Here is a 12,175-nt window from a genome sequence, read left to right as displayed (position 1 = left end):
TTCTCCGCGCAGGGGGCGCCACCGCTGTGTTTTAGAGTCCGTACAGCACCACGTGAGTCCTTGAGCTTTTATAAAAGTTGAAGGAATTTCTGTTTAAATCGAAGATAAATAAGTTCTAGCTATAACATTCTTCTTCCTATTGACCCTAAAAACAACGTGAAAAGTCATTTCTGAAGCTCTGCAATTTGATCCCAGAAAAAAGTAGGGTTAAGCATGATGACCTTGATGCAACCAATCGCGCTTGATCGCTCTCAGCAGTTGGCAGATATCTCTCTCCCGCCGTGAGCTGTCTCTCTCGCACTTACAGATATCCCGTAAGAGAAACTGGGATCAATTTACAGCTTTTATTATTAGACTTTCAAAGCTCGCGTTTGTTTCTAAGGATTCCAGACGTATGCTGCTAGAACTTATGAGTCTTAGAATTTAAGATACCTATTGTGATATTTAAATAATCACTGATTTCGGAGTCGGATTTTAGCAGCGCGACGTGGTGGATTTTTTCGGAACTACAGCTGAAGATTAACCTTAAATCCGGCTCGCGTTGTGGTCCGTATGCGAGGTGGTTTGATTCATAATTCAGTGGATTATATCTGCGCATATGTGAATGGGCAGGCCCGCATAAAGTGATGTTATGAAATGGGACCAAAGACAATGTCATGCGACTTCCAATTCTTCGCGGAATGTCTACTCCGCGCGAGTATTTACATCTTGATAAGAATGAACATGCATGTTAGATTCATCGTGGGAGAAAATCTGCAGTGTTGCCATTTGAAAGTTACCTTCTGTTTGAGTGGTTTTTAGTTAATTCACTCATAGAGAACGATAGAGTATTCAAATATTCATTTCGATTTGTTACCTACATCAATTTCGGGATCCTAATCCTCGGCCTCAGCATTATTGGACGTATTTCTGCCAAACGAAACTATGTGCATTAAGACATGAGCCCTGAGACCCTTAAGAATGCATGCATAACAAAGCTCACGTCATAATGCACATGGTTCCGTTTGGCAGAAATATACGTCCAATTTAAAAATAGGAAAGAAGAAACAAGATTCAACCCTGACGGTCTTGGTGAATATGTATATGCATTCTTATTTTGTCACCGCCTCCAACAGAAATCACCTTGAGGTAGGTCTAGACAATTCTAGAGAAAAATGTAGGATTCTGCTTGAATAATCTTTGGAGTATAGGTATATTAAGAGGATAATTAAATACCGAGGACATAGCGAGTCGTGCAAGTTTTAAGCTGTAGCAGAAAATAGTGAGTAAATATTAGAATGATGGAGATGTCATGGAGATAATTTTTAAATCAAGTTCAAGAATTCTTAGAATTCAAAATCAGAATTTTCTTTCAGGAATAATAATTTCAGTGAATTCTTGAGAAAGCCGTGTTTGAGTTTTCAAGGCACGACATTTTATTCAATGTTGGTGTGCTTAAAATTATCGTTATAATACTTAACTAAAGTACTCGTGTGGTAAACATACGGATACATCTCTATCAACAGTGGTGAAAAATTCGAATGATACAGAGGCTTGGCCTCAGCCACAGCATAAATGATCCAATTATTCCGGAAAATTGTACGGGAAAAATATGTTTCAATAAATTATTAACCTCAAGCGTCCCTCTCCTCACCAATAGGTTATTTTTATCGGTTCGTATTTAGAGGAGCATTTACTCGCACCTTCAATAAATAATCAAGGTGGTGATTCGTCGGTACCGTATCGTCAAATAAAACATTATTTGAACCAAGTTCATCAGAGAGGAACCAACCCACATTGAGTTGGAACTGAGAAAAAAAGGTTTGAAGTTTTATTCCCGCATAAAGCTCAATGTAGAAAATGAACTTCAGCCTCTCTTTTCACAACCTAATTTTTGTTTTTCAACTTCCAGTTTTTGGCAGGAGAAAATAAACGGCTAGTGGAACTCAAAAACATTCTTAACTAAGTTTTTCCGAAAATGTGGGTTGGTTCCTTTCTGATGAACTCGGTCCATTTTTCGGTACTGTATCCCTAACCAGAAAATCTTCTTAGAATTTGTAGAAAGTTGAACTAACAACTTTAAACCAATATATTCTTGGTCCTACGGTTCGAACTGGAGGAAAACTTACTAAGAGTAGATTAATTATGTGGTTATTTATAGGCACCTAAAGGACGCAGTACTTCATCCTCAATACATGATATCATCATGATGTGTTTAATTTAAAATAAATGATGGCAATATTACTGTAATAAACTCCTTTTGCTCTGAAGCCACTCGTATTGCCTCTTGCCTCTTTTGAATTTGAAGGAGAACTGGTTTGAATAAGTTTAAAACAATGCACTGTTAGTAGATCTAAATAGTAGTCATTTGATCCAATCTTTAATGCAAATGAGCGAGGAATGAAGCCTCATGACTGCAAACAACTGTTACTGCTCCTAAGCCGCACAATGATGCAAGGCATATTGTCTACTTAAGTATTGAAGGCGAACTGGTCAGAATGAGCGGGCAGCTATGCTTTGTTGACAATAGTTCTGTGATACAATGATCAATATGAATGAACGTGGTTACATATAATGGTGATTACATTATTGCGCGTGCAAGATTTTTGTATATACCTGATTCCTCCAGATAATACCAAAAGATCACCATAGATGGCGTCAACAATGACGATATTACATTAAAATTTCGCCATCGAATTTTTTTTTTTTCGGTACCACAGCCAGGGTTGCACGGGTGAAATGAAAAATATGTAGTATTGACAATTCCCGTGAAATATTTCATGAAATTTCGCAAAGTTGTGAAAAATATGAAACATCGTTTCACAGGCTGGGTATGCAACACGCACTATAGCACCAAATGGCAAAAACCAGTCGTCTTTCATTTAATTTTCATTTTATTTCGAAAAATATTTTTCATGTTTTCCTGAAGTCTCATAAAATACTCCACAAGAAATTTCAAGATTTTATTTTCCATGAAAAATTGCAACCCTGCAGCAGCCTCCTCCCTCGACAACATGTCAACCGACGATTCCGCGGCCAACGATGATGAGTGAATCTAAAGAAGTCTGAGGAGCTTCACTGTCCATTTGTAATTTATAATTAAGGCACTATAAGGGAACTCTAAAGGGGGAACTTTAATTTAAATATTCTCAGGACTTCTAAATTTTAACATTTATTCTTAGGCCTTCGGCCATTATCTGTCTAATAATAGTTCCACCTTTGTTACAAAATTAATAAATATTTCGTTATCAAAAAAAAAAAAAAAAAAAAAAAAAAAAAAAAAAAAAAACCCTGCAGCAGATAGAGCGGCAGCGTGTTATGATTCCCTGCCCGAACTGAACTCCTCGAAGAATTGGCAAAGTTGCTACCTGAATGTATCGAGCTGGATTTTCTGTATTTTATTGTGGGCGAAGCTGACGGACTGGAGGTTGGGGAAAGCGATGAGAAAAGGGACGGCCTGGAACTGAAGACTGGCAAAGTCGAAGAGAGAAGGGATCTCGACGAGCTCGCCATCGGTGAGAGTGAGCTGGATCACGCTGGCGGCCAGTTGCCGGCACTCGCGCGAGTCCTCAGTCAGGTTCACATAGATCCGCCACTCGTAACATCCCACCAACTGACAACACGAAACAAACATTTATATTAAACAGAGTGCAACTAGAGTCCCTTTATACTGAGATAGAGTACCTGTATAGCGAGAGTATGGACAGATCGCTTCATGGAGAGCTTAGGGCCCAAAAGTGCATGCAGCCACCCTAGAGTACCTTTATAGACAGAGTATGGCCATTCGTATCTTTTTACTACAGGAAAACTGTTCCGCTTTTTGATTGGTCGACGAGTTTTTAGGCTTCATGATGCTCTTAGGGCCGTAAATAAACAAACAAAATAGCGGCTCACCGTGACATCGATAAGAGGCTAAATTTGACAAAAATTTCAATTATGAGACAGTAACAATTTAAACTAGCATGTCTACGAATAACACACGAAAAACAAATGAAAACATCGTTACATCGCCTTTCACCTTTATCGCAGGAGGATGTAAGGTGTGCATAACCTCAATCTTGCTTGCTGATAACAGCCATCTTGTTTGTTTATTTACGGCCCTAAGAACATCGTGTCAGCCTATTTTCACGCGACCAATGAAAAACCGGAACAGAAATGGCCATACTCTGTCTATAAAGGTACTCTAAGCCACCCTTCTAACCAACTTCTGACGCACTAAATTTCACTGCCAGTCTGCGGATTCCAATTCTAACGAAGATGGCTAAGAAAGTACATAAATGAGCGTTCTTCCACAAAAATGAGTAAATTTATGCAAAAACTAAGTCAAATACGTGCTTTATAAACGATGGTTCGTAACAATTGTATTAATAAATCGTTCTGGATAATTGAAATTCATAAGTTGGCTGCATTTCTGGGCCCTAACTTTATTCGCGGAGGCATCGGTGAAGGCCTGATGGATTTTCGGTGTTTCACATCTGTCTATACTCTCGCTATACAGGTACTCTATACTGAGAGTCAAGACAATGTGAATCCATTTCTGATTGGTTCCCGTATTTTAGGCCTTCACAGTGTCACAAACGGGAATAAAGATTACATTTTCACCGACTGCAAAGATTATATTCTGGATTGGACCAGGGAATTACGGGTTCGGCAAGGAACAAACGGAATGAGAGAAGGGACGGAGAAAGGAATTTGAGAATGGGCCGATCAAAGATTACGAAAAACGTTCAATTTCTATAATCTTTATTCTCGTTTGTGACTCCATGAGGGGATGTTGTCTTCACTCTCAGTATAAAGGGACTCTAAGTGCAACGAGCGAATCTCATAAGTGAACCTAGGTCATTTTGCTAAGGGGGGGGGGGGTGTCTGGACCCCATACCACCGGGGGGCAGGGTGGCATAAAACGTAAGAAAGAAATGGAAGATTGGAAATTCCAGCGAAATATTTCATGAAATTTCACGAGGCTGTGAAATATTTCATAATTTCCAAGGGCTAGAGTATATGCAACCCGCACATGCAACATACAACATGCATAACTAGAAGGAAAAATTGGAAAATTAGAGTAATAGAACATCTAGGTACTCCAATAGGGTGCGGCTCATACGATAAATTAAAATGATGAATTTCAAAATTGACAAGGGACCCCTCCAAAACGTTCCAAATATTGTAAAAACAAACGTTGTAGAACAATTTTGCATTTGATCAACATTTAAAGGTCCTGACGGACCCTCAAAGGCTCAAAATTTCAAAATTTGGCTAATTTTTGCATTTTTTCATCAATTTTGGCAAATTTGAGGGTCCGCCGGGACCTCTAAATATTGATCGAATGCAAAATTGTTCTATAACGTTTGTTTTTACTTTATTTGGAATGTTTTGGTGGGGTACCTTGTCAATTTTGAAATTCATCATTTTAATTTATCGTATAAGCCGCACCCTAGTACTCCAACTAAAATTAATCAAAAACGATAAAGAGGATTTGATTCGTTTGCGGGAGGTGGCGGGGATCTCACCCTCTCTTGAATATAAAAACAAATGAAGATTCTGTTGAACTAGTCTTGCGGCTCAGCTCAATCTGCGTTTTTTTTTGGGAGGAGCAACCAGGAAAATTAAGGATTCACGCTAATTTTAGACCTACAATTTTAAAAAAAAGACACTAATGTACTGAGTATAAGCGAAGCAAATCCGGTTTTTCTGTTTTGAACGGATATATTTTTAGAGCTGTTGGACCTCACAAAGCAGGTGATTGACATGACACTGATGAGGATTCGGATCTTATTAAAATCTGACTGTAGTGGCCTTGTGACATACTATGAAGAGCTGTTGTCAGATTTCATGAAAATAATTCTTACCGAATTCGTTGTGGCTTGCCTTTTTTAGGTGTTTTTCTGAGTATCGATGGCTGACTACGAAAAATGTAGATCTCAGATCAGAATGACGACGTTGCAAATTGCCATTCATGTAAATGTATTTCATTAGTTTGAAAGATAACAGTTGTTTTTGAAATTGTTTGTGAGTTCTCTGGAGTCATTCAAAACTATTCGCAGAAAATTTTTAGTTGAAAGTTTGGTTACCCTGGTAAAAATTGGCAGTAGAATCTGTGTTCCAAAATACCATAGACCCACAGCCGGCTGTAAGATTTCCAATAGCTTCTACAGCCGGCAACACAATTTCTTAAAGCCTTTCATAGCCGATGGCGACTAAGCAACAGCCTGGCGATAAAGTGTATGCTAAACGTTACTAATTACGGATGCTGGACTTAGTGAGTTTTTGGGCTATCGCTCTCTTTTTTTTGGCCGCAGTATCTTGATTTAATTTGCGAGAAAAGCTCCGTACTTTTGAAGGATGCCTGCCATTCCTAATATGTTGGAGCGCCTTTAATTTCGTATGATACTGTGCAATACCTCTGGTGTGAAATAGTTGCTTCAAGCGCCGCGATACGCTGAGGCGCTCCGCGGCGGGCGGGCAGCCAGCGCTGAACGCGCATCGGCGCCTACAAACCTAACAGGGATACTTCACGCATTGCGCAATGCGTGAAGTATCCCTGCTAGGTTTGTAGGCGCCAGTGCGCCGCCGCTCCGCTTTGTGTTAGGCTCTAATATTTAATCGCGCGGAGTCAGCGTTTTTCAACTCATGACTTTGAAATGTTTGCACACTCTGTATGGGTTTTTCTCATTTTAATTGATGAAAAAAAATATGTAGTAAAGGAAAATATGATGTGCGTTTTGTAAATATTAAGGTGATTCCGTAAAAACTTAAGGATTTACAAAGCACAAGAATTTCTACACAATTTCTTATAGCCTTTTATAGCCGATGGCGGAAAAGCAACAGCCAGGCGATAAAGTGTATAGCCTGGCGATAGAAACTATAGCCCGGCTGTATAATTTTTTATCGCTTCGTGTAGCTCGGCCGTATGATTTTTTCCACTTTCTACAGCCAGCTATATGATTTTCTATCGCCCTCTTCAGTCGGCTATAAGAACTCCTATGGGATTTTGAAACGCGGCTCCTATCGCCAATTTTTACCAGGGATACTTATCTTTCCAAAAAAGAAAACATAATTCGAGATTTTGAGACGCTGCATTGGAGATACGCAACTTTATTAGTTGGTATGATTCTCGCAATTTTGTGTTTTCCATCAAGGATATCCTTTTTGATTTAGTGGTCCACCCATTTGGTGATTGCATGTGGTTTTGAGAGCGGAACTTTTTTTCTCGCCGGATTCCTCACATATGAAGGATCCTAAATGAAAATCCAAATTTCTTCACATACTTTGAGAGCGCCCCCCCCCCCCCCCCCGAATCCCCAAAATTGCAGAAAGGCCAAGAATCTATTATTTTCTCTCGGGTTTTGACTGATATTACGGAAACCGTTGGGACTCCGGTTATAGATACTCACTTGAAAGGAGATAAAATTACGGTCATTTCAACCGACATCAAAATGAGTTGTTGAAACCAATGTCTCAGTAACATTTTGACACGAAAAATACTCAAAAATTCCGATTCGAAGTGGAGTCACCATGGCTTAAAACTTGCAGTTCAAGGAAATTTTATGGGGAAGTAATAATTAAAAATTTCATTCACCACGCTTGAGGCGCAATATTGACAGAAAATACGCCTAAAAATTTACTTATAACTACTCGCATTTGATTCGTTGGGATACTAAAGAGTATTTCCCCGCAGATTTCTAGATTCCGATCTAACGATAAAATTGTGTGATCAGAGCGCAAGAGGTCATGGGCGTTGTCGTGAATAGGGCCCACAAAAATTCTGACCCCGAATTCCCATCGAAATCCAATTTCAGGGTTTTAGGACCAAAAGGTCATTAGCCCTACATCCTAAACTTTAAGGGACCTATTACCTCTGGAATTCCAGTTTCAGGACCTCTCCAACACTCTAAAATCTGTGGAACTCCAGGTACCAAATGATTTGATCAGACCAATTTCGAGAGAAAAAAAATGAAATTAACTGTAGAGAAACCCCGTTTTAGGGGGTCCAGGGGGCCAAGAGCGCGGGGGTGCTACAGCGCACCCCGGTCCTCCAGCTGATCCGGCCCGGGCTGATACTCATTTTTACATTCTTTGCTGAATGCAGTGTTTAGAAGACCAGCAAAATCAGACGGACAAATTGCCTAATACGTCAACGCAGCAATATGAGCGAATTCCGCTGAGGTTCGACATAATGAATATATCTGCATTAACGAGCTGCTTCACATCGAACTGGCGACATTAGTCTCTAAATCTCCATCCCTTTTTCATCGAAATGGTGGGTTTGTTACAGCGATTGAATAACAACCTTCAGAAGCAATATTTATTTCGAATTTAAATAACCGCTATAGGATCTATGTCAAGAGATGAATTTGGTCATGACCAAAAATGTTCGAACGAAAATAATATCACACGATTACACTCTGATATTTTTACTTCGTTGAGGATATTGGACTCGTATCCTGTATATACCTGTAGCGCCACGCCATGTCTACGGTTTTTGTAGGAATGAACGGATAGCATTCCATTCATGTTTCTCGAGCGTTTTTCAAAGGCAAAAACTGTAGAAGTTTCCATACACTCCACAGGTTAATGACTCGAATACACATATACTACCTCTCAATGACGGATGGGATGGAACCGAAAGAACGTGGCATTGAGATAACCTACGAGCCGACACTTTCCGCTGGTATTTTGATCGACGGCGAGACAATCATGAAATTATTTGATCGGTCCATCGACCTTTAATCCAGCCAATTTTGGTAAAACGGAACCAAACCGCATTGAAATTTTGCTGAATTCATGCAACTTCTAGTCTCTGCCCCTCTCCCACCCCTCGCCCAAAAAATAATCGTATCAGAGCGAGCCAAAATTGGGATCCATGGAAAACTTTAACCGCGTGTACTTCGTTCTTCTTCGATGTTAGGAATGTATAGCAGCCACGTATAAATATCGAAAACGGTTCCTTTTAAATGATTAATGTTACGCTATTTTCGCAAAACTTTAAGTTCGCGGAAATTTTAGCCTTGTTGCCCTATTTTTAATTTTTTTTATCTTTATTTTTTTAATTTTATTTTATTTTTTTTTTTATTTTTTTTTTTTAATTTTTTTTTTATGGTATTTTCGTAAAGGCGTCGTCGGTTTGCCTCTGATTAATACAGGTTGGTTGCAACATCAAATACAGACTTTAAAGGAATACATGCACATTATTAAGGGTTTCTGCATACTACCATTATGACCTTACATTTGAAGTATATACCTATGCAAAGTTTAATATTTCAGAATAACGGATAATTCTATGCTACAGGGGGAGCAGAGGGGCCTGGCCGTGCTACCTCTCACGTAGAGTTTGAAATTGTATTATCTACCACCAAGAGCATTCCAATGTCGGTAACCTTGCAAACATAAACGATCATCTAAACTAGTTTCACCTCTACTCCTAATAAGCTATGAATTCAAGACGAAAATTACCGTCGCAAAGTTTACTTTTTGCAAAGATTGCTCCTAAGTTGCACAATCCCAGCAACATTGAAATGCTCTTAGTTCCTTTTTGCAAAATGCGATCCAATTGGTTGTTGCTGCAAAAAAATAGTTTCCCACAACCTGCTATACAATGCTCCAGTGACCATGTAAGTTGGCCCGAGCACTAACTTTTCGGGAAGAAAGCCTTTCCCCTACCTGGTTTCTCACTTAATATCCGCCCGAGTTTCGCATATCTTCCGTTTCTCCTCATCGCAGCTTCCATCAAACCGCAATTGCCCGGAAACTAGGACCGCACATCTTATCTGATAAAATCGTACGCCCTTTAGACCGATTCTGGGGGGTTAGGCTAGACTAGTCGATGAGTCAACTGTTGGTCTACTTTCATTACGTGAACGTAGAAGAAAAACGGGGTAAAAAATCACTAATGTGTGATCAATTTTCAAGGACAATTCTGTAATTTCTCCTACGATTTTAAATAGATTAAAACGCGTCATATCCAAAATCTAAGCTCAGATTCGGATTCCTCGTGAAAAATTGAAGAGATTTTATGCAACATATGTTAGAATAGCGTGAAGGAAAGAGGTTTAATGACGTAGAAAAAAAACACTGATGTGTGATCAATTTTCAAGGACAATTCTGTAATTTCTCCTACGATTTTAAATAGATTAAAACGCGTAATATCCAAAATCTAAGCTCAGATTCGGATTCCTCGTGAAAAATTGATGAGATTTTATGCATCATATGTTAGAATAGCGTGAAGGAAAGAGGTTTAATGACGTAAAAAAACACTAATGTGTGATCAATTTTCAAGGACAATTCTTTAAATTCTCTTACGATTTTAAATAGATTAAAACGCGTAATATCCAAAATCTAAGCTCAGATTCGGATTCCTCGTGAAAAATTGATGAGATTTCATGTATCATATGTTAAAATAGCGTGAAGGAAAAAGGTTTAACGACGCGTATAGATTCTGTCATACTACCCTTTTGAACTACGCCGCCGCCTGTCGCCCGAGTGAAACCGAACGGGGAGGCGCCGCTAAGCGCCGGCTAAGCGTTCGGTTTCGTCGCGAGGAATTTCTCACGATAAATTCTTATTCTTCCTCCTCCGCTGACCCACTGAGCACTACCCATGTTGCCACGTTGCATTCATATGCTCGAATCAGTATGCCTACGTTACGTCTCTTTCCTTCACGCTATGCTCGAGTATGATACATGAAATTGTATCAATTTTTAACGAGGAATCCGAATCTGAACTTCGATTTTGGGTATCACGCGTTTTAAGTCAAATTTTCCAAATTCGAAAATCTTAAATGACTGACGTGGCTTAAAATGCCATCTCGGCTCCTGCATGTTCGATGGATTTTCCTGAAATTCGGTGTCAGGGTATGATACATGAAATCGCATCGATTTTTTACGAGGAAACCGAATCTAAACTTTGATTTTGGGTATCACGCGTTTTAAGTAAAAATTTTCAACTTCGAAAATCCGAAATGACTGAAGTGGCTTAAAATGCCATCTCGGCTCCTGTTCGATGGATTCTCCTGAAATTCGGTGTCAGGGTATGATACATGAAATCGCATCGATTTTTTTACGAGAAATCCGAATCTAAACTTCGATTTTGGGGATCACGTGTTTTAAATCAAAATCTGTCAAAATTCAAAAAATTCAAAATTCGAAAATCCGAAAAGGCTTAAAATGCTATCTCGGCCCCTGTTTAATGGATTTTTCTGAAATTCGGTGTCAGGAGGTATTTTTCGACGGGAAACTCGAATTTTTAGTCCATTTTTTAAAATTCTCAAATTCAAGACGGCGGACGTGGGCTAAAATGCTATCTCGGTTTCTGTTTGTTCGAGTCTTGTGGAACGCGGTATCACATGGTATTTTTCAACGGAAAACTCGAATTTTTAGTCAATTTTTTAAAATTCTCAACTCCAAAATATTGGATGTGGCCTAAAATGAGCCCCGGTTCTGGCCTCCGTTTCTGTTCGTTAGAGCTTTGTGAACCGCGAGATCAGGGGTACTTTTCGACGGGAAACTCGATTTTTAATCGATTTTTGAAAATTCCAAGATGGCGGACGTGGCCTAAAATGCCATGTCGGCTCCTGTTCGATGGATTTATGGCGCCCCCTTAATACATGCCTCCTCTTGTATTTCTGTACAGCCGCAAATTTAGGGTCAAGGGGCGCCTGATACCGTCTATGGACCAGGTGGAGTTTTTGTCCTGAAAATTTACCTTTAGACGGCAATTATCTTTATATTTTGTCTATGGTTTTTATGCCCCCCCCCTTTCTCGCGGACTCTCTTTTCACTTTTCTTGCCTCCTCTTTCCTTCCATTTCCCCCCTTCTTCCTTGCTTTCACTGCCCAACCTTGATTCCTTTTCCTTTTTTCCCCTTGTCCTTTCTTCCCTTTTTTCCCTTTTCCTTTTCCCCCTTTTTTCCCTCTCTTCTTCTTTCGTGGCGCCCCCCAAAGGCTGGCGCCCGTGTGCGCCGCACGCCCTGCACAGGTCTTAAGTCCGGGCCTGACCACCCCGCCCCCCCAAGAAAAAAAATGTTCAAAATGAAACGTATAACGTCTTATAGCCGGTACATATCCTCATTTTAAAGATAGAGAAAAACAATACCTCAATGTTGCAGAATTGTTTAATAAATCAAAAACTTAAATTACAAAAAAGAAGAAATATTGAGACTATTAAAAATACAAATAGACTACTGGTAGAGTTAAACGTTG

General features: G+C 39.5%; 2 protein-coding genes across 3 annotated transcripts in view; one reads left to right on the top strand and one right to left on the bottom strand.

Moving 5' to 3' along the window:
* The window catches only part of Dus2 (Dihydrouridine synthase 2), a 33,442-nt gene that overhangs the window by 6,209 nt on the left and 15,058 nt on the right, over positions 1-12,175 (top strand). The window lies entirely within an intron of this gene.
* The window catches only part of LOC109032307 (uncharacterized), a 36,544-nt gene that overhangs the window by 18,536 nt on the left and 5,833 nt on the right, over positions 1-12,175 (bottom strand). For both annotated transcript variants that reach the window (XM_072302874.1, XM_019044375.2), the window contains exon 2: positions 3,348-3,592. In XM_072302874.1, the coding sequence (XP_072158975.1) occupies positions 3,348-3,592 (245 nt within the window). The remainder of the gene's footprint in view (positions 1-3,347; positions 3,593-12,175) is intronic.

This window comes from Bemisia tabaci, chromosome 7 (assembly GCF_918797505.1).
Source record: "Bemisia tabaci chromosome 7, PGI_BMITA_v3".
Taxonomy (NCBI): Eukaryota; Metazoa; Arthropoda; class Insecta; order Hemiptera; family Aleyrodidae; genus Bemisia; species Bemisia tabaci.
The sequence above is the reverse complement of the archived record's forward strand: the minus strand, read 5'-3'. Positions and strand labels throughout refer to the sequence as shown.